General features: G+C 45.6%; 1 protein-coding gene across 2 annotated transcripts in view; it reads right to left on the reverse strand.

The window, feature by feature from the left end:
- Positions 1-23,701, reverse strand: part of LOC149436174 (1-phosphatidylinositol 4,5-bisphosphate phosphodiesterase gamma-1-like) — a 145,160-nt gene that overhangs the window by 35,760 nt on the left and 85,699 nt on the right. For both annotated transcript variants that reach the window (XR_016308326.1, XM_089661932.1), the window contains exons 16-24: positions 22,912-23,099; positions 16,081-16,281; positions 13,204-13,323; positions 9,814-9,997; positions 9,217-9,294; positions 7,268-7,371; positions 6,082-6,178; positions 4,491-4,575; positions 1,494-1,657 (exon numbers count right to left, since the gene is read on the reverse strand). Coding sequence is in view for 1 of the 2 variants with exons in the window: in XM_089661932.1 (XP_089518058.1) it covers positions 1,494-1,657; positions 4,491-4,575; positions 6,082-6,178; positions 7,268-7,371; positions 9,217-9,294; positions 9,814-9,997; positions 13,204-13,323; positions 16,081-16,281; positions 22,912-23,099 (1,221 nt within the window). In the remaining variant the exon portion in view is untranslated. The remainder of the gene's footprint in view (positions 1-1,493; positions 1,658-4,490; positions 4,576-6,081; positions 6,179-7,267; positions 7,372-9,216; positions 9,295-9,813; positions 9,998-13,203; positions 13,324-16,080; positions 16,282-22,911; positions 23,100-23,701) is intronic.

The following is a 23,701-nucleotide window of genomic DNA, read 5'->3' on the forward strand; positions in this document are numbered from 1 at the left end:
CTGCAGCCGCACCCCCCACACAGAGGAACACAGGACCCGCCCAAATACCTGCAGCCGCACCACCCGCACAGAGGAACACAGGACCCGCCAAATACCTGCAGCCGCACCCCCCACACAGAGGAACACAGGACCCGCCCAAATACCTGCAGCCGCACCACCCGCACAGAGGAACACAGGACCCGCCAAATACCTGCAGCCGCACCACCCGCACAGAAGAACACAGGACCCGCCCAAATACCTGCAGCCGCACCACCCGCACAGAGGAACACAGGACCCGCCAAATACCTGCAGCTGCACCACCCGCACAGAGGAACACAGGACCCGCCCATATACCTGCAGCCGCACCACCCGCACAGAAGAACACAGGACCCGCCCATATACCTGCAGCCGCATCTCCCGCATGGAGGAACGCTGGACCTGCCAAAATACCTGCAGCCGCACCCCCCACACAGAGGAACACAGGACCCGCCCAAATACCTGCAGTCGCACCCCCCACACAGAGGAACACAGGACCCACCCAAATACCTGCAGCCGCACCACCCGCACAGAGGAACGCGGGACTCGCCCAAATACCTGCAGCCGCACCACCCGCACAGAGGAACACAGGACCGGCCCAAATACCTGCAGCCGTACCACCCGCACAGAGGAACACAGGACCCGCCCAAATACCTGCAGCCGTACCACCCGCACAGAGGAACACAGGACCCGCCCAAATACCTGCAGCCGCACCCCCCACACAGAGGAACACAGGACCCACCCAAATACCTGCAGCCGCACCACCCGCACAGAGGAACACAGGACCCGCCCAAATACCTGCAGCCGCACCACCCCCACAGAAGAACACAGGACCCACCCAAATACCTGCAGCCGCACCCCCCACACAGAGGAACGCAGGACCCGCCCACATAACTGCAGCCGCACCACCCGCACAGAGGAACGCAGGACCCGCCCAAATAACTGCAGCCGCACCACCCGCACAGAGGAACGCAGGACCCGCCCACATAACTGCAGCCGCACCACCCACACAGAGGAACGCATGGACCCGCCCAAATTACTGCAGCCGCACCACCCGCACCGAGGAACACAGAACCCACCCAAATACCTGCAGCCGCACCACCCTCACAGAGGAACACAGGACCCGCCCAAATACCTGCAGCCGCACCGCCCGTACAGAGGAACACAGGACCCGCCCAAATACCTGCAGCAGCACCACCCGCACAGAGGAACACAGGACCCGCCCAAATACCTCCAGCCGCACCACCCGCACAGAGGAACACAGGACCCACCCAAATACCTGCAGCCGCACCACTCGCACAGTGTTTCTAGGATTTCAAGTAACTTTCTAGCAAAAAAAAAAGTGAGAAAATGTATAAATTGCTCCGGACAGCAATCGGTTAAAGAACTCTTTCCACCACCAATAGGGGGAGCCCTTTCATAACATCATTTTGCAGCTCCCCTGGTGTTCATCAGGAGTATTGCATGTGTGGACTCACCCTGGCGTCCGCGTTCTGGGTGGCCTCTCGGATCTTCGCTATCCAGTCGTTGAGCTCTTCTAGTGTGTCGGCGGCCACGTCCAGGGCCTGAGAGGGGTGTGACATCTGCTGGGAGTGGATGGTGAACACGTGAGGTTTGGGGCCTCGGCCTTCTTTAGATAGGACTGTGGGAGAAGAAGGGGGCAGGGTTTAATTTAAAAAAAAAACCATCAGAAAACAGTTGCATCCTCATGGCGGGTGTAAGCGCCAAAGTAAGGTATTCTTTAAACACTTTCCTGCCCCCTCTAAGTGGGCTTTTACCCACATGGAAGAAAAATATATTTTAAATATATTCTTCCCAAATATATTAACATATATTTGAAATGCTACAATTTTAGACATATTATATATATTTCAGTGTGTGTTTGTGTGTGTGTATATATATATATATATATATATATATATATATACACATACACACGTACAAATACATTTTCAAATATACTGTATGTCTGGCCGTATTCAATATATTTCAAAATATATATATATATATATATATATATATACAGTGGTGATCGAAAGTTTGGGCACCCCAGCTAAAAATTTGTATTAATGTGCATAAAGAAGCCAAGGAAAGATGGAAAAATCTCCAAAAGGCATCAAATTACAGATTAGACATTCTTATAATATGTCAACAAAAGTTAGATTTTATTTCCATCATTTACACTTTCAAAATAACAGAAAACAAAAAAATGGCGTCTGCAAAAGTTTGGGCACCCTGCAGAATTTATAGCATGCACTGCCCCCTTTGCCAAGCTGAGACCTGCCGGTGTCATGGATTGTTCTCAATCATCGTCTGGGAAGACCAGGTGATGTCAATCTCAAAGGTTTTAAATGCCCAGACTCATCTGACCTTGCCCCAACAATCAGCACCATGGGTTCTTCTAAGCAGTTGTCTAGAAAACTGAAACTGAAAATAGTTGACGCTCACAAAGCTGGAGAAGGCTATAAGAAGATAGCAAAGCATTTTCAGATGTCAATATCCTCTGTTCGGAATGTAATTAAGAAATGGCAGTCATCAGGAACAGTGGAAGTTAAAGCAAGATCTGGAAGACCAAGAAAATATCAGACAGAACAGCTCGCAGGATTGTGAGAAAAAGAATTCAAAACCCACGTTTGACTGCACGATCCCTCCAGAAAGACCTGGCAGACACTGGAGTTGTGGTACACTATTCCACTATAAAGAGATACTTGTACAAATATGGTCTTCATGGAAGAGTCATCAGAAGAAAACCTCTTCTACGTCCTCACCACAAAAATCATCGTTTGAACTTTGCAAATGAACATATAGACAAACCTGATGCATTTTGGAAACAAGTTCTGTGGACCGATGAGGTTAAAAATGAACTTTTTGGCCGGAATGAGCAAAGGTACGTTTGGAGAAGAAGGGGCACAGAATTTAATGAAAAGAACCTCTGTCCAACTGTGAAGCATGGGGTTGGATCAATCATGCTTTGGGGTTGTGTTGCAGCCAGTGGCACAGGGAACATCTCACGAGTAGAAGGAAAAATGGATTCAATAAAATTTCAGCAAATTTTGGATGGTAACTTGATGCCATCTGTGAAAAAGCTGAAGTTAAAGAGAGGATGGCTTCTACAAATGGATAATGATCCTAAACACACCTCGAAATCCACGGGGGATTACATCAGGAGGCGTAAACTGAAGGTTTTGCCATGGCCTTCACAATCTCCTGACCTCAACATAATTGAAAATCTATGGATAGACCTTAAAAGAGCCGTGCGTGACAGACAGCCCAGAAATCTCAAAGAACTGGAAGACCTCTGTAAGGAAGAATGGGCAAAGATACCTCAAACAAGAATTGAAAGACTCTTGGCTGGCTACAAAAAGCGTTTACAAGCTGTGATACTTGCCAAAGGGGGCAGTACAAGATATTAACTCTGCAGGGGGCCCAAACTTTTGCAGACGCCATTTTTTTGTTTTCTGTTATTTTGAAAGTGTAAATGATGGAAATAAAATCTAACTTTTGTTGACATATTATAAGAATGTTTAATCTGTAATTTGATGCCTTTCGGAGATTTTTCCATCTTTCCTTGGCTTCTTTATGCACATTAATACAAATGTTTAGCTGGGGTGCCCAAACTTTCCATCCCCACTGTATATATACATATATATATATATATATATATATATATAGAAATATTTTTATATTACAAAATATATGAAAAATATTTTTAAAAATACATTTAATATACATTTTTGGAATGCATTTATGTTATATGTTAAAATTACTTTTTTATATGTTAAAAAAAAATCTGAAGAATATAGTTAAAAAATATATATTTTTTAAAAATGTTTTCATATATTTTGTAATATATAAAAAATGCATTTCAACATGCAGGAGATAGAGATATATAATACTGCCAAAATCAATACTGCCCTATCAAGTGACAGTTTGGGTGCAGTGAGACCCCATGAATGCATGTATATATATACACACACATTGAAATATATTGAATAACGCCAAAATTGTAGTTTTTCAAATACATGTCGATATCTTTGGGAAAAATAATTTTACAATATATTTAAAATATATTTTTCTTCCATGAGGGAATTCCTGTACTAGTGTCCTCATTGGAAGATTTCCCCTCTACTCCTGTTCTGGGGACAACCCAAAATGTGGGATGGTAATAGTAGACAGGACAAATAGAGGGGTGAAACCCCCTTCCCCCCCCCCTCCCCCCAATGGGGGCACAGGCAGCAATAAAATCCTGACAAGGGTTCTAATCCCTCTCCACCATCCGAAACGAAAAAAAAAAAATAGTTTTTCCTTTCACATTAAACAGGACGGGGGGTACTCACCGATATGACAGGACGGGGGGTACTCACCGATATGATAGGACGGGGGGTACTCACCGATATGACAGGATGGGGGGGGGTAGTCACCGACATGACAGGACGGGGGGTACTCACCGATATAACAGGACGGGGGGTACTCACCGATATGACAGGACGGCACGTCTATGAACCCTTTCAGGAAGTTTCCCAGGGGGCTGTTCTCTGCAGATTGACCGAAGAACAGCGTCTGAAAGACGGAGGGAACAAACAGTGGTTATGGGAGGCGGAGAAAGAGGCGGAGTCAGACTATTCTTAAAGTAGACTTCTACTGCTCAACGTACATATCAGTATTTCCTGGGTGAATCCATGGAAGTGATGTAGATCAGTCTGTAGATGCAGTAACACATGCTTGTTATACTCACTGTGGAACCTAAGGGGTTAATCCTCTGCATTGTGTAAAACTGCTGTTTGATCCTGTGTTCTCTGATCCTCCCCTTCTTCCAGTGTCTCCCTCCTAGTGGATATAGTGAATGCGGGGTCCGGGGAGAGTGGATATAGTGAATGCGGGGTCCAGGGAGAGCGGATATAGTGAATGCGGGGTCCAGGGAGAGGGGATATAGTGAATGCGGGGTCCGGGGAGAGCGGATATAGTGAATGCGGGGTCCAGGGAGAGCGGATATAGTGAATGCGGGGTCCGGGGAGAGCGAATATGGTGAATGCGGGGTCCGGGAAGAGCGGATATAGTGAATGCGGGGCTCGGGGAGAGCTGATATAGTAAATGCGGGGTCCGGGGAGAGCGGATATAGTGACTGCGGGGTCCGGGGAGAGCGGATATAGTGAATGCAGGGGTCCGGGGAGAGCGGATATAGTGAATGCGGGGTCCGGGGAGAGCGGATATAGTGAATGCGGGGTCCGGGGAGAGCGGATATAGTGAATGCAGGGTCCGGGGAGAGCGGATATAGTGAATGCGGGGTCCGGGGAGACCAGATATAGTGAATGCGGGGTCCGGGGAGAACGGATATAGTGAATGCGGGGTCCGGGGAGAGCGGATATAGTGAATGCGGGGTCCGGGGAGAGCGGATATAGTGAATGCGGGGTCCGGGGAGAGCGGATATAGTGAATGCGGGGTCCGGGGAGAGCGGATATAGTGAATGCGGGGTCCGGGGAGAGCGGATATAGTGAATGCGGGGTCCGGGGAGAGCGGATATAGTGAATGCGGGGTCCGGGGAGAGCGGATATAGTGAATGCGGGGTCCGGGGAAGGCGGATATAGTGAATGCGGGGTCCGGGGAGAGCGGATATAGTGAATGCGGGGTCTGGGGAGAGCGGATATAGTGAATGCAGGGTCCGGGGAGAGCGGATATAGTGAATGCGGAGTCCGGGGAGAGCGGATATAGTGAATGCGGGGTTCGGGGAGAGCGGATATAGTGAATGCGGGGTCCGGGGAGAGCGGATATAGTGAATGCGGGGTCCGGGGAGAGCGGATATAGTGAATGCGGGGTCCGAGGAGAGCGGATATAGTGAACGCAGGGTCTCAACCCAGGAACTCAGCACTGGGATGGACGGAACCCCTCATAATGGCACAGTGGGCGTACAGACCCGGGAACTCAGCACAGGGATGGTGGACTTTTCCTTTAGCACTCAGATACAATGACATGGATGCTGTTCCCAAATACAGCGAGATGTTCCTGCAGTGGTATACAGGAGAGTGTTGCGTGTATCACATGATCAGTTGGGGGCGTGGCGCTCCGTACCGAATCCTCCTGTTCTGCGCTCGGCGTGCTGCTTATCTCCTCCACGTAGTTCGCTGGGAACCAAAGCTGCTTCTTCCCGCCATAATCCCCACGCCACCTGCAACCAATCAGAGGGAGGACAGGGAAGACATTACTGATAGTAAATACTGCGATCATGTTGTGTGCAGGAACAACAAGGGGACATTATGATTTCCGAACGATTTTTAGTTCGAAAATCGGACCTAAGAACGAAATCAGCTGATTTTCACTCTGTTAGTGGGGCCATGGCACCGGCCAATTTTTCTGGTTGCTCCCTATTTCGATTATCGGACATGCTGGAAAATTTGTGAAAAAACGACCGTTTTTCAAAATTATTGGTGGCACCATTGGATTTTATATATATATGTATTTTGGAATATACGGAATACAGCCAGGCATACGGTATATTTGAAAATGTATTTTTAAAAAGATTTTCCATATATTTTATAATAAAAATGCTATTATAAAATAGCATTTTTATTATAAAATATATTAAAAATATTTTTAAAAATACATTTTCAAATATGCCGTATGTCTGGCTGTATTCCGTATATTTATATATATATATATATATATATATATATATATAAAATCGAATATAAATTTATTAAAATATATTTTGAAATATATTGAAGACGGCCAAAATTGTAGTATTTCAAATCTATGTCAATATATTTGGGAAGAATATTTTTACAATATATTTAAATATATTTTTCAGTCAGCACAACATCAACACTGTTGGCTAACATCAGAGGGATCGTACGACAATTGATACCTTTAGAACAGATCTTGATAAATTGCAAAAAGATGCACGCCATGACCAGGAGACTTGCAAGGGACCAACCTGCATAGCTGATATAGTGATCACATGATCAGGACTGCCTGTGATTGGCTCAGTGGCAGATGCTGGCTCTCATAGGGCGCACGTAGCGCCTGTAGCCTCCGGAATTTGTTTAAATCCCAGCTGGAAGACCTCCTGTGCTCCAGTGTTTGCAGCAGTTCCCCTTTAGGGTTTTATGGGCTGTCCTTCAAGTACCCCTCCCTTTGGAAATGTTTTACCCTTCTCCCCCCACTCTCTCCATTGGCGTTGGGTTTTAGGAAATGCTACTCAAAAAAAAACAAGAAACCCTTTAGAACAGGCAGATACCACCACCGGGTCCAAACTCACCAGCCTCCATCTTGCTTGTCTACGTTGTGTATGATGGCTTGCTTACAGAAGGAGAGCTCGTCCTCCCGCTGGGCCTTGTAGTCGTAGAGAGCCTTCACCATACCCTGCAGAGATACAGGCAGGAGAGAGCAGAGTGATCACAATCTAGAAGGGAAGTGATTGAGGTCTGAGAAAAAACGTCTGACAATGTGTGGCCTTCACCCTATCACACACAAACACCGGTATGGCCACATTTACTGGACGACGCTTCTGCGAAAAGTGCTGAAAGTTCCCTTTAGTAAAGTGCCGAGAACACAGCAGGCTCTGTGTAAGTCTTTATCGGTAACAGCAATAAAAAAGAAAAAATTACATATATATATATTGAACTAATTGCAGAAAATATCAAAATAATATTCTATAAAATATTAATGTGGTGGTTTAATATTTTATATATTTAATAGATTTTTATATACACACACATATATATATATATATATATATATATATATATATATATATACAGTGGGGATCGAAAGTTTGGGCACCCCAGCTAAAAATTTGTATTAATGTGCATAAAGAAGCCAAGGAAAGATGGAAAAATCTCCAAAAGGCATCAAATTACAGATTAGACATTCTTATAATATGTCAACAAAAGTTAGATTTTATTTCCATCATTTACACTTTCAAAATAACACAAAACAAAAAAATGGCGTCTGCAAATTTTTAGCTGGGGTGCCCAAACTTTCAATCCCCACTGTATATTTATATATATATATATATATATATATATATATATATAAAATAAATATATACACACACATATATATATATATATATATATATATCTCTCCTGCATGTTGAAATGCATTATTTATATATTACAAAATATATGAAACATGTTTTTAAAAATATATATTTTTTAAAATATCTTCAGATTTTTCTTAACATAGACATTTTAACATATAATTTTACATATGTTTGTAAATATATATCATTACATTAGAGCAACCGTTCTCGACCTTTTTATTTCAGAGGAACCCTTGAATAAAATTCAGGTTTCAAAATGTTGGGGAACGCCTGCTAAAACCAATTTAATTTGGGGGGTGGAAAAAAAATGCCCCGCTTACAGTGGTGGTAAGAACGCCCCTTTTACAGACAGCCAAGAAGACCATCAGTGTTGCGGTGAATTTCTGGCACCATTAAAGAGGTCAATCAGTCACAGCTCAATTGACCCCTAGGAACCTTCAGTGGAACCCTTGAAAAAAATTGAGAGGTTTCAAAATGTAGTGGAACACCTGCTAAAACAAATTTATTTGGTGGGGTGGAAAAAAATGCCCCTCTTACAGTTCCTTTTACAGACCGCCAAGAAGATCATCAGTGTTTTGGTGAATGTGTGGCACCATTAAAGAGGTCAATCAGTCACAGCTCAATTGACCCCTAGGAACCTTCAGAGGAACCCTGGTTGAGAATAGAGGATTAAAGGGTGGGGACACAGCAGGGGCGGACTGACAACTCATGGGGCCCCCGAGCATGTAGGGGATCATGGGGCCCCTGTGTGCTTGCCCAAACTCAAAAAAGCCTATGAAAAAGGTACCAGGGGCATCTCATGGGGCCCCCTACTGACCCTAGGCCCTCGGGCAGTGCCCGAGTTTCCAAATGGTCAGTCCGCCTGTGGGACACAGAAGCTACTGGGGAGGTCTTGTCATTGAGTCTCCATCATAGAAGCAGGTGAATGAAACCCACCAGTGACCATTCTGAACGGCCAATAAGCATTGAAAATGTACTAGATCCCATGACACCATCTGAATGTGCCTTCTTCTATATCAAAAGTATTTTTCCCCCCAGACTAGGAGCACCAGGTATGAATGGCTTCTATGTCCAATTATAGCGACCTTTTAACTCTAGAAATTTAATATCTGTGACGTGGCCCTTGGAGACAAAGCTCAGACTGTACCGTCCCGTCATCTTACCCGAGATGTCGGCATTTTGTTGGCTTCCACATAGTGGTGCGGAGTCCGAACTTCATAGAGGGCACCATAGTCTAGTTCCTGAAAACAAAGACATATTTCTGGTCAAAGGAATTGTTCGTTGGTATAGGACCTGCATCGGAAAGCACACTATATAGCCAAACGTATGTTAACACTCTTTTCATTCATTGGGTTCAGGCCAACAAAGCCAGCTCCGTAAAGGCACGGTTTGACCAGTTTGGTGTGGAGGAACACAAGTGTCCTCCATAGAGCCCTGACCTCAACCCTACTGAACAGATTTGGGATAAAATGAAATGCCAACTGAGCCAAAACTTGTCCTACATCAATACCCGACCTCATAAATGGGCACTAATTCCCACAGATCCACGACTGTGGAAAGAGTGGAGGATGTTATAACTGCAAAGGGGCCAATTCAATATTAATGTCCATGGTTTTGAAATCTGAGATCCAACAAGCAGGTTACCAATACAGTAGGTATGGTTGGACGTCCACCAACGTTTGGCCATAGAGTGTGAATACAAATCCAGGAGAAAGACTTATCATTGGGAATGGGGTGGAGGGATTTAGCCGCTAACTCACCGTTGTGCCCATCTTCTCCAGAGCTTCCTCATTAATAGGGTAGCGAAGTTTCATCTTGCGGTACAAAGGGTGCTTCTCATAATAGCTAACAAGGTCCACCAGGCTCTCAAACTCAGCTGAGCTTCCCAGCATGAAGAGACGCCCTTCCTGCTGGATGCGGCAGTGTTTAATCTTTCCCTCCGCCCTGTGAGAAAACAAGGCAGGCATCTATAACACAACTCCATAACTATTTGTTCTACATTGGAAGCCTTTACTGTGCCATTTCCACAGAAAAGCCCGGTGAGGCATGTCAAGGTGTTGTTGGGCATATTGTAACCAGGCTTTTTTTCTGGCATTGGCTCAGTAAAGTCTTCTTTATGGCAACTCAGCCATGCAGCTCATTTTTGTTCAAATATTATATTGTGCTCCTTGGAAGAAAAAAAAACACACACCAGCTTTTTCCAAAGCAGCCTGTATTTCTCCCGAGGTTACCTGTGGGTTTTTTTCTTTGTATCCCGAATAATTCTTCTGGCAGTTGTGGCTGCCATCTTTCTTGGTCTACTTGACATTGACTTGGTATCAAGAGATCCCCAAATTTTCCACTTCTTAATAAGTGATGGAATAGTACTGACTGGCATATTCAAGGCTTTGGAAATCTTTTTAGATCATTTTCCATCTTTATAAAGTTACATTATCTTGTTATGCAGGTCTTTTGACAGTTCTTTTCTGCTCCCCATGGCTCAGTGCTTCCACGTGAGAGCTAACAAACTCACTGACTATTTACACACTGACACTAATTGCAATTTAAAAATCCACAGATGTGGGAAATCAACCTTTTAATTACCATTGTACCCTTTATGTGTCACCTTGTGTGTCTGTACCAAGGCCGAACATTCTGGGGGAGGCGGAGACTTCTGATCCAGGGGGCGGAGACTTCTGATCTGGGCCATTGGGGGGATTTCTGTTATCATTATGATTTCAAAAGGAGCCAAACAACTATGTGATAATAAATGGCTTCATATGACCATCATCCTTCAATAAAAGAGCATTTTTTGGCATGATCGGTCAGATTTTCAATATCAAAAATTTCTGTCAGGGGAGGAGAACTATTGAGCAAAACTGTATATATATGTGTGTATGCATGTGTGTATATATATATATATATATATATATATATATACACACACATATAGTCTGGCTGAAGAAAAGACAAAAGAAAAGAATGTAAAAAAACACTCCAGACGTAAAGAGCGCCCCCTTGTCCTCTGTGATGACCTCAGGGTGACTACATCAAGGTCTATATGGACCACTGATGTATTGTACATGGAGATTATATCCCCCCCTTATGTATTATACATGGAGATCATATCCCCCCTTATGTATTATACATGGAGATCATATCCCCCCCTTATGTATTATACATGGTGATCATATCCCCCTTATGTATTATACATGGTGATCATATCCCCCCTTATGTATTATACATGGAGATCATATCCCCCTTATGTATTATACATGGAGATCATATCCCCCCTTATGTATTATACATGGTGATCATATCCCCCTTATGTATTATACATGGTGATCATATCCCCCCTTATGTATTATACATGGAGATCATATCCCCCCTTATGTATTATACATGGAGATCATATCCCCCCTTATATATTATACATGGAGATCATATCCCCCCTTATGTATTATACATGGAGATCATATCCCCCCCTTATGTATTATACATGGAGATCATATCCCCCCTTATGTATTATACATGGAGATCATATCCCCCCCCTTATGTATTATACATGGTGATCATATCCCCCCTTATGTATTATACATGGAGATCATATCCCCCCTTATGTATTATACATGGAGATCATATCCCCCCTTATGTATTATACATGGAGATCATATCCCCCCTTATATATTATACATGGAGATCATATCCCCCCTTATGTATTATACATGGTGATCATATCCCCCCCTTATGTATTATACATGGTGATCATATCCCCCCTTATGTATTATACATGGAGATCATATCCCCCCTTATATATTATACATGGAGATCATATCCCCCCTTATATATTATACATGGAGATCATATCCCCCTTATGTATTATACATGGTGATCATATCCCCCCCTTATGTATTATACATGGAGATCATATCCCCCTTATGTATTATACATGGTGATCATATCCCCCCTTATGTATTATACATGGAGATCACATCCCCCCTTATGTATTATACATGGAGATCATATCCCCCCTTATGTATTATACATGGAGATCATATCCCCCTTATGTATTATACATGGAGATCATATCCCCCCTTATGTATTATACATGGAGATCATATCCCCCTTATGTATTATACATGGAGATCATATCCCCCCTTATGTATTATACATGGAGATCATATCCCCCCTTATGTATTATACATGGAGATCATATCCCCCCTTATGTATTATACATGGAGATCATATCCCCCCTTATGTATTATACATGGAGATCATATCCCCCCTTATGTATTATACATGGAGATCATATCCCCCCTTTATCTCCTCTTCTCAGTAGAGAATAAATTCAGTTCCTCTAATCTTTCCTCATAGCTGATCTCCTCCAAAACTGAACTGCATATTCCAGATGAGGTCTTACTAATGATTTGTACTGGGGGAGGGGGGGATGATATCTCTCTCTCTGGAGTCTATACCTCTCCTAATACGTTATTTCACGGCACAGCTTGGTGTTATCTGCAAAGACTGAAATGCTATTTTTATTCCCCGTCCCGATATCGTTTATAAAAATATAAAAAAATAAGGGTCCCAACACTAAACCTTGGGGTACCCCAATAATAACACTGACACTTGGGGTATACCACACCCACCCCTCTGTCCAAGTCTACCACATCCACCACCACCCCTCTGTCCAAGTCTACCACATCCACAGCCCCCCCTCTATCCATGTATACCACGTCCACTGCCACCCCTCTGTCCAAGTATACCACATCCACCGCCAACCCTCTGTCCAAGTCTACCACGTCCACCACCACCCCTCTGTCCAAGTCTACCACATCCACAGCCCCCCCTCTATCCATGTATACCACGTCCACTGCCACCCCTCTGTCCAAGTATACCACATCCACCGACAACCCTCTGTCCAAGTATACCACGTTCGCAGCCCCCCCCCCCCCCCCCTGTCCAAGTAGGTGTGCTGGGAAATCTTTTCTTTGTACATTGATTACTCTTTTTTAGATGCGCGTGGAATGTCCAATATCCATAACTGTCTTATTCTTTCAAGAACTTACTAATGAATGATAAATCTCAGAACATTTACAGATGACGGACCGAGGAGCACCCCTTGTAGAACCCTCTGTACCCCCTCTTCACTCTCCCAATCCTATTCTCACCTGAAGGAAATCGCATAAGAATTTGATTCACTCCTCTTGCGCACCAGGAAGGCCCCGTCACGAGGGACCCGCATCAACATGTGCTCTGCCTGCAGGCGGGTGAGGCTGGTGTGGTACCACCTGATGGGGACAAAGAAAAGTAAGGAGGAAGAACATGACATATGATGATCTCAAGCAGTGGCGGACTGACCATTCGAGCACTCGGGCACTGCCCGAGGGCCCGGGGTCAATAGGGGGCCCCATAAGATGCCCCTGGTACCTTTCATTGGATTTTTCATAGGCTTTTTTGGGTGTGGGCGAGGACACAGGGGCCCCATGATCCCCTATTGCCTGGGGGCCCCATGAGTTGTCAGTCCGCCCCTGATCTCAAGGTAGGTGGATCTGCACGACTTCATCTGCCTACCTCTGGATCCATTCATTGTTTTGGCATGAGGGTCTCACACTTGGTCATCTGAGCTTAAAGTGTTCCTAAACCCCCAACAGCACAATCAGTCTGTAGATGCAGTAAAGCATGCTTGTGATACTCACTGTGGGACCTAAGGGGTTAATCCACAGCATTGTGTAAAAAGGCTGTTTGATCCTGTCTTCTCTGATCCTTCCCTTCTTCTACTGTCCCCAATCCATCTGACGATAGTACAGAGGTCTAGGAGTCACTCTGCACATGCTCAGTTTAGTGTATATTGATATAGAGGGTTTTTTATCTTCAGGAGAGTGCATGTGATCAGCACTGTCCAGACAGAGAGGTCAGGGGCTATGCAGCCTCACAGGACAATCAGAGCAGAATGAAAACTCCTCCTACAAGCATTAACCAGTGCTCAGCTGGACACGGATAGAAGTCACAAGAGTGCTATATACTGCTGATGAGCAAAGGGATTTAGCAGTTTATATTTACTAAAATAATTGCATTTCCATGTTCTGTGTACTGTGAGAGAGTGGATATAGTGAATGTGGAGTCTGTGGAGAGCGGATATAGTGAATGCGGGGTCCGGGGAGAGCGGATATAGTGAATGCAGGGTCCGGGGAGAGCGGATATAGTGAATGCGGGGTCCGGGGAGAGCGGATACAGTGAATGCGGGGTCCAGGGAGAGCAGATATAGTGAATGCGGGGTCCGGGGAGAGCGGACATAGTAAATGCGGGGTTCGGGGAGAGCGGATATAGTGAATGCGGGGTCCGGGGAGAGCGGATATAGTGAATGCGGGGTCCGGGGAGAGCGGACATAGTAAATGCGGGGTCCGGGGAGAGCGGATATAGTGAATGCGGGGCCCGGGGAGAGCGGATATAGTGAATGCGGGGTCCGGGGAGAGCCGATATAGTGAATGCGGGGTCCGGGGAGAGCGGATATAGTGAATGCGGGGTCCGGGGAGAGCGGATATAGTGAATGCGGGGTCCGGGGAGATCAGATATAGTGAATGCGGGGTCCGGGGAGAGCGGATCTAGTGAATGCGGGGTCCGTGGAGAGCGGATATAGTGAATGCGGGGTCCGGGGAGACCGGATATAGTGAATGCGGGGGCCGGGGAGAGCGGATATAGTGAATGCGGGGTCCGTGGAGAGCGGATAGAGTGAATGTGGGGTCCGGGGAGAGCGGATCTAGTGAATGCGGGGTAGTGGAGAGCGGATATAGTGAATGCGGGGTCCGTGGAGAGCGGATATAGTGAATGCGGGGTCCAGGGAGAGCGGATATAGTGAATGCGGGGTCCGTGGAGAGCGGATATAGTGAATGCGGGGTCCAGGGGGGAGCAGATATAGTGAATGCGGGGTCCGGGGGGGAGCAGATATAGTGAATGCAGGGTCCAGGGTTTAGTAACACTCTAAAGCCCCAATTTGGAGGTGTGCTGGACTCAGTACCGGTTTCATTGTTCCCTGTTCTAGCTCTACTTTAAAACACAGAAATCCCAGATGGACCAAATGTAACACTCAGGGCCACCTATATGTAGCTATAGGCAGTACTCCTTTACCAGGCCCAGGCCCCATTGGGTCAGTGCCTCGAAATATAATGGCCTTTTAGTGTGTTATACAATGAGGTTAATAGGAGGGGCCCTGTAAGGTAGAATGCATGGGGCCCCAAAGATTTATAAAGACAGCCCTGGTGACTCTACAAGACTACATGGACACCTTGGGGAGGTTATTTACCAAAACTGGAGGGTGCAAAATCTGGTGCAGCTTTGCGCAGGAACCAATCAGCTTCCAGGTTTTATTGAACAAGCTGAAGGTAGAAGCTGATTGGCTGCCGTGCACAGCTGCACCAGAGTGTTCCAGTCTTTGCAAATCAACCCCATTATGTCTCAACATAGGTTCTCCAACTCAACTGTTTTGCCAGCAGGGCTTGATTTTCCATTAGGCATGTGTTGGTACTGTGTGTTGGGGCCCAGGAAAGGTTGGCGCTCCCCAAGGGAGGAAAAACTCATAGCAATGAGATGCAGGCTTTCACAAAATGGCTGATAGGTGGAGCCCAGAACTGCAGACCCTTTAAGTTCTCTTTCTGGCTCTATACACAGTATCTATACACCACGTTCCATCCCGCCTCAAGGAAAGAAATGAGACACAGGTTTACCCAAAATGGGCATCAGGGGCCATGCTACAGAGCCACAAGGTGCTGGGATAGCGTGCTGTAGAGTGCAGGGTTAGTAGAAGCTCCTTGAACCTCAAGACCCTAGGATTGGCCTGCCCCAGGGGTGGGCAACTGTGGCCTTCCAGCTGTTGGTGAACTACAAGTCCCATCATGCCTCTGCCTTTGGGAGTCATGCTTGTAACTGTCAGTTTTGCAATGCCTCATGGGACTTGTAGTTCTACAACAGCTGGAGGGCCACAGTTGCCCACCCCTGGCCTGCCCTATACTCTCGAAAACTCTCCAGAAAGGTTGCAGGACACAGCGTACTCTTTACTCTCATGGGCGTTGGGCTGGGGCACTGGGTCCGTCAGGCGCATCTCGAACTCATTGCAGCGCAGTGGCACCTCCCGGTAATGGCTGATGAGGCCATATAGACTGTCGAATACCAGGTTGTCAGTCAGGTAGAACTTGGTGGTGCCGGCTTCCTGCCTGGAGTGGATGCGGCAATGCTGGACTCGGTTGGAACGCCTGTAGGAAGAGAGAGAGAGAGGGGGGATTCTTTATAATGAAAAAAAAAAGGAATTTCAGCCAAACCAGTTGTAGACACCTCAATAGTTCATGCACAATATAATGCTTACCTGCTTCTGTTCTAGACATACTAACACAGGCCATGCTAAGACACGGGTCCAAATATCGCCAAATCAGTACAATATTGGAGGGTCTGCTTCAGTCTACTAGGAAGTCCCTTCAGTAGAGAATACCCTTACCAAATCTAAAACTTTAGGGTATTGCCAGGGATGCCACCATCCGCGCAACATCATTGGGAACCAGTGAGCCATTACCAAGAGCAGGGATATAGGAATTTTGGGAACTCCTATAGGAGCCTTCTCACCACACTATGGAGACAGGTCTAATCTATTTGCTAGCTACAATTTTTTCTTCAAGACCTTCTTATGGGGTGTCCCCATATATCTCCCCCTCTGCATTCACCATTGACTCCCTGGGATCTTCATTTGGTTCTCTAAGCTCCTCAAAAACTGTCCTTTGAACCTACCAGATATTCTCCTGCCCACTTTCACCTACCTCATGTTTCTTGTTGCCATCACCTCTGTGAGGCAATTGTCTAGATGGCAGACCTATCCTGTATAGGACCATAACTGGTCTTCCACAAGGACAAGGTGGTGTTCAGGCCAAGAACTTCCTTGCTGCCTACTGTATTTTCACCTCAGCCAGAACATCATTCTTCCATGAAAGGAATGACAAGAAGTGAATCAGTCTAATAGCCCCACGGCTTCCATTTGAAAGGAATGACAAGAAGTGAATCAGTCTAATGGCCCCTGCAGGTGGGAACCAGCTGCTCATTCCACCATTTCTAAGTTGCTCAGGCAGTCCAATATTTTAACTTATGATCTCACGGATTACGTTCCACACTTATTTGTCAAGGCGCACTCTGCTAGATGCATGAGGGGCTTTACAGCATCCAGCATCTGTTTCTCAAATTGGCAAGGCCACCACGTGGGCTTCTGTTTACACATTCTCCAAGTTCTACAGTCTGTCAACTTTTTCACCCTAGAAGAACCCTTCAAATAATTTTAAGGTCTCAGGGAACCCATAATTTATCAGGGGTCATTGGAATGAATGCCTCTTACATTGATGGTCAATGAAAAAAATGCCTCTTACAACAGTGGTCAGTGGGATGAATGTCCTCCTTACAGTGGAGGTCAAAATGCACCCTTGCGGACAGCTAAAAAAAAAATCTGACAAGTGGCATTGGACATGGAATTATACCAGCACCATTAGATGGAAGGTCAACAAGCCACAGCTCAAGGAACCCCTAACAACCTCTGGAGGATTATTACAGTTCCATGGAACCCTAGTTGAAAGTGGCTGTTCTACCAAGTGGATGTTAAGGCAGCATCTGGTGACAACTACCCAAAGGTCTTCCAGGCAGGATTCTTACGGTTCCATGGAACCCTGGATGAAAATGCCTGTTCTACCAGGTGGATGTTAAGGCTTCATCTAGTGACAACTACCCAAAGGTCTTCCAGGCAGGATTCTTACGTTTCCATGGAACCCTGGATGAAAATGGCTGTTCTACCAGGTGGATGTTAAGGCTTCATCTGGTGACAACTACCCAAAGATCTTCCAGGTAGGATTCTTACGTTTCCATGGAACCCTGGATGAAAATGGCTGTTCTGCCAGGTGGATGTTAAGGCTTCATCTGGTGACAACTACCCGAACGTCTTTCAGGTGGCTCCTGAAGCTGCAGGCAGGCCCCAGTTCTTTTGTATTTTTTGGTAAGCCTGCTGCCCACCCCTTACACTGTTTTTGGACATCCACATGGACAGACGTTAAAGAAAAGTGGAATTTTTGTACTAATCGTAAAATCCATTTTTTTTTCAATTCTTTTCATTGCTATTCCAAACAGAGAAAAAGTGCAGATATAAGTCACAAACCATGACAATAGTATACAGACAATACAATGCTCCAGCACCAGCAGCCAGGACGACAAGGATCTTGTAAAACAAATAATTCATGTTTGTCACTATATGGTATAGACGTAGGATACATGATTCAAGACGTTACCAATCCACCATAGTTGGATAGTGATGCTACCATAAACAACTACCCCACTAATATACACCACCAGCCTGAACCATTGATACAAGGCAGGATGTATCCACCACACCATGACACCACCACCGCCAGCCTGAGCCGTTGATACAAGGCAGGATGGATCCACCACACCATGACACTACCACCACCAGCCTGAGCCGTTGATACAAGGCAGGATGGATCTACCACACCATGACACCAGCACCAGCCTGAACCGTTGATACAAGGCAGGATGCATCCTCCACACCATGACACCACCACCACCAGCATGAACCACTGATACAAGGCAGGATGGATCCACCACACCATGACACCACCACCAGCATGAACTGTTGATACAAGGCAGGATGGATCCTCCACACCATGACACCACCACCACCAGCCTGAACCGTTGATACAAGGCAGCATGGATCCACCACACCATAACACCACCACCACCAGCCTGAACCATTGATACAAGGCAGCATGGATCCACCACACCATGACACCACCACCACCAGCCTGAACCATTGATACAAGGCAGGATGGATCCACCACACCATGACACCGCCACCACCAGCCTGAACCATTGATACAAGGCAGCATGAATCCACCACACCATGACACCACCACCACCAGCCTGAACCATTGATACAAGGCAGCATGGATCCACCACACCATGACACCACCACCACCAGCCTGAACCATTGATACAAGGCAGGATGGATCCACCACACCATGACACCACCACCACCAGCCTGAACCATTGATACAAGGCAGCATGGATCCACCACACCATAACACCACCACCACCAGCCTGAAACGTTGCTACAAGGCAGGATGGATCCTCCACACCATGACACCACCACCACCAGTCTGAACCGTTGATACAAGGCAGGATGCTTCCATGTTGTTTACACCAAACTCTGACCCTACCATCTGAATGTCACAGCTGAAATCCAGACTCATCAGACCAGGCAACATTCTTCCAATCTTCTATTGTCCAATTTTGGTGATCCTGTGTGAATTGTAGCCTCTGTTTCCTGTTCTTAGCTGACAGGAGTGGCACCCGGTGTGGTCTTCTGCTGCTGTAGCCCATCTGCTTCAAGGCTGGACGTGTTGTGCATTCAGAGATGGTATTCTGCATACCTTGGGTGTAAGAAGTGGTTATTGGAGTTACTGTCGCCTTTCTATCATCTGGAACCAGTCTGCCCATTCTCCTCTGACACCAACAAGGCATTTTCCTCCACACAACTGCCACTTTCCGGATATTTTCTCTTTTTCGGACCATTCTCTGTAAACCCTAGAGATGATTGTGTGGGAAAATCCCAGGAGATCAGCAGATTTTGAAATACTCAGACTAGCCCGTCTGGCACCAACAACCATGCCAGGTTCAAAGTCACTTAAATCCCCTTTCTTCCCCATTCTGATGCTCGTTTTGAACTTCAGCAAGTCGTCTTTGAAATGGAACCAACCCTGACTGCGCTTGGGTACTTCCGTTATAATACCATTTCCCAAACACCAAACACCGACAACAGACGCCACAGCCGACCACACGAGACTAGCAGACACCAGTCTTGAAGTAAACCAGGAGGTAGACTAGTTTATTTTAACACAGATACAAGATATATACACTCAGGGGAACAACCCCCCCTTCCTGCATAATGACACAGGGTGGGGCAATCTACATTTAGTAACAAGAAATACACCAACAGACAGTCCCACCAGGAGGGAGGGTTGCTGGAGACACCCCCCACTAAGCTAATACACATAAACACATACATCCCATAATAGTTTGTTCCCAAGCCAGACACACAATAGAATAATGGGATGCAACCACATGGCATTAAACAATCCACAACCCCCCACCCCAATATTAGGACAGATCACCCTGTACCCCTAACAGGCACAGGGTGACTTACACATAAGAGGGATATGGGGAGCTGAGACAGGGGTCTCCCCACCTCTCCAAAGTGAGCTGGGTTCCATGGGCACCCCACCCAAAGTGACTCCCGTAACAGTCTTCACCACGTCTAGATGCCTAAATGCATTGAGTCGCTGCCATGTGATTGGCTGATTAGCAATTTGCGTTACCGAACAATTGAACAGGTGGACCTCATAAAGCGGCCGGTGAGTGTACAGCCAATCAGACCATAGACCAACACAGAGCCCAGTAAACAAAACCAAAAAATGCAACACCAACAACAACCTAATAATCTAGTCAGACACAGTGGACATAGCATGAACCCCCTCCCCCACCCCCGCCACCACCATAGCTGGTACCCCTCTGCTAGCATATGTGGCCTTGTAAAAAGGTAAGGCTTTATTAAACCCTTTCAAGGCCTCCAAGAAGGGTGGTGTGGGGTTTATTTTTTTTATCACAGAGAGAATAATACGCTTTCTAGCATAAAAAAATAACAAGGTAAGTGAAGTGCAAATTTGTGGGAGTGAGGGAGTCAACCCAACCCAGGAGGCAGATTTCACTCGAAGGTTGTATATGTATCGTTGTGACCAACTTAAAACTGTGCCCATCCTCAAGCCAATACTGCTGGATGGCCAAGCAATCTCATAAAACATGGATGAACTTGGCCTTGAGAGGAATTAGAGTGCCAACATCCCGAGTCTTGGGATGGAAAGACTTTTGTCCACCTAGCGGGGGGTTAGATATGTCCAATGCAAACATTTTCACTGTATGATACCTCCCATCCCGATCATCTCCATCCATAGTGGGAACATCGACCAGCCAGGCATTCCAGCAAGGTGCAAGAACTTTACTTGTATCAGAAAACACCAGTTTGCAAATGGTTGACAGCTCTATAGATAGAGGCTCATCCGGCAATAAATCCTCCAAATTCCCAACCATCCCAGAAGATCCAAATCAGGCAAAAAAAAAAATATGGCGGAACTGTAGGGTCCAGAAAAGAGGGAAATGTAAAATCCATTTCTCGGGAGTTCATTGAGGTCTCACTCCTCTTTGAAGCATCACAAAGTCCCTTTCCGGGTTCCGGGAATGTCCAGGCTTAGTGAGCAGGAGGTGTGGAACGCTTGTTGGCCATCTTGGGTTTACACAGGCCGCAAATACTGGTGCCGGGTTTTCAGGCCCGATACCGTGTGAGTGCAAGATGGTTTGTATTTTTACATTTTCTGCTCATTTAATAAATACTGCAGTTAGAAGGTATTTTACTTGTATGGTTTATCTGAGTGGTCCGGCAATAGTCCTGCGTAAGGATAACCCGTACCGAACATCATATAAATATTGGAGGCACGTTGGGAGTCCCTATTCCACAGCATATGGCCAGAAGCGGAGAGCTGCTGGGGGGGAGATATCTCTTGAGAGGATGGTCTCCTAGATGACCAAAAAGCACATCTGACCGCCTTAATTGGGGTCAAAACCCACGTGGAAGAAAAATATACTTGAAATATATTTTTAAAATACTCTTCCCAAATATATTGACATATATTGGAAAGGCAAAAATTTTGGCCGTATTCAATATATAAAAATTTTTTTTTTATATATATATATATATATATATATATATACACATACATATACACACACTGCATGTTGAAATGCATTTTTATTACAAAATATATGACAAATATATATCAAGATGAATTTTTTGTATGTTAAAAAATATCTGAAGAATATGTTTTTAAAAAATATATTTTTAAAATTATATATTTTTTAAATACATTCCTCAGATTTTTTTTAACATATGAAAAAGTCATTTTAACATATACTTTTACATATATTTGTAAAATTGCATTCCAAAAATTTAGATTTGTATTTTTAAAGACATACAGTATATTTGAAATGTATTTTTACATAATATTTCTCATATATTTTGTAATAAAAACACATTTCAACATAATATATATATATATATATACGCACACACATACTGCATGTTGAAATGTGTTTTTATTACAGAATATCTGAAAAATATTATGTAAAAATACATTTCAAATATATTGTTCTTGCTCTGGGTACTGCTTTACCACAAAACCGTGGCATGCTGGGCGCACACGTGGTTATACCAGGCCGTGCCACGATTTTTTTTTTTTGTTTGCTATTGTCCAAATACTCCTGTAGGCGGCAGTCTCTGAGCTCCCGTGTTCCTTTATGAACTCCAAGAACTGACAACAAAGTACATCAAGTTCCAATTATAATTCGGCATCCGTTCCAAACCAGAGTTATACACAAAAAGCACCAAATCTGTTGATATCTGTCGATAACAAAGGATCGATAAAAAATCTGCCACCACCAACGGATATATGGCTGGGCAGTATCTGCGGAAATTGTCTTTTTATTGATCAGAACTTTCCTTCTCGGTGTCGGTGATATTCGTTTGATGGAACCACTTTTGACGATTGTTTGTCATTTGGAGTACAAATAACAAAAGTCTCAGGAAATGTAGACACGGGGGGGGGCTCCTGTCATGTATTGTAGATGGGGCTGATTTTCGGGGATCAATAAATTGAGAACCAGCCCCATTGGACAGTATGTGACAGAAGTCTACATGTCTACATTTCTTGATACTTTGTATCGTTTTTAGGTCTCACCAGAAGGACAGGGTGTAGTCCCCCACAAAGGTCTCGCTCTCCCGCACTAGGAAGGTCCCATCTTTTCCTCCGGTCTCGGTGCAGTACTCATGCAGCAACTTCTCAGCGATCTGCCGTCCGTCACGCCCTCCGCCCAGCTTCCCGTGGAACCATTTCTTGCTGAAGTGCAGCTCGTTATTATTTATCTCCTGCAGGGAAGAAAAAGAATCATTATCCAGTTGCCGACCGCAGATAGCCGAATGACGACTTCACTGCGGCCGGACAGTTCTGGGAGGGCGTCTGGGGGCGCGCACCCGGCGATCTCCGTGATCACTCTGTCCTACGGACACAGCTGATCACGTGATGTGTTAAAAGCCTTTTACCACGTGATCTGCCATGTCCAATGACACGCTGATCACCGGGAAATGCAATTGCCGGTTCTCGGCTGCACTTTCCTCACTCTGTCAGAGCGCGAGGAAAGTACTGCTGAGAACCGGCAGTTGTCAGAGCGGGGATCGGCACCGATCATCAGGGCACTAATGATCAGTGCCCTGATGATCGGTGCCCAGCAGTGCCACCCACCAGTTCCGCCCACCTGTACCCAGCAGTGCCACCCACCAGTGCCTAGCAGTGCCACACACCTGTGCTCAGAAGTGCCACCTACCTGTGCCCATCAGTGCTGCCAGTCAGTGCCACCAGTCAGTGCCCAGTGGTTGTGCCAGTCAGTGCCCAGCAGTTGCGCCAGTCAATGCCTAGCAGTGCCAGTGCCCAGTAGTGATGCCAGTCAGTGCCACCTATCAGTGCCGCCTAT

Source organism: Staurois parvus, unplaced genomic scaffold (assembly GCF_062004578.1).
Source record: "Staurois parvus isolate SC_StPar_1 unplaced genomic scaffold, SC_StPar_1.0 ptg001410l, whole genome shotgun sequence".
Lineage (NCBI taxonomy): Eukaryota > Metazoa > Chordata > Amphibia > Anura > Ranidae > Staurois > Staurois parvus.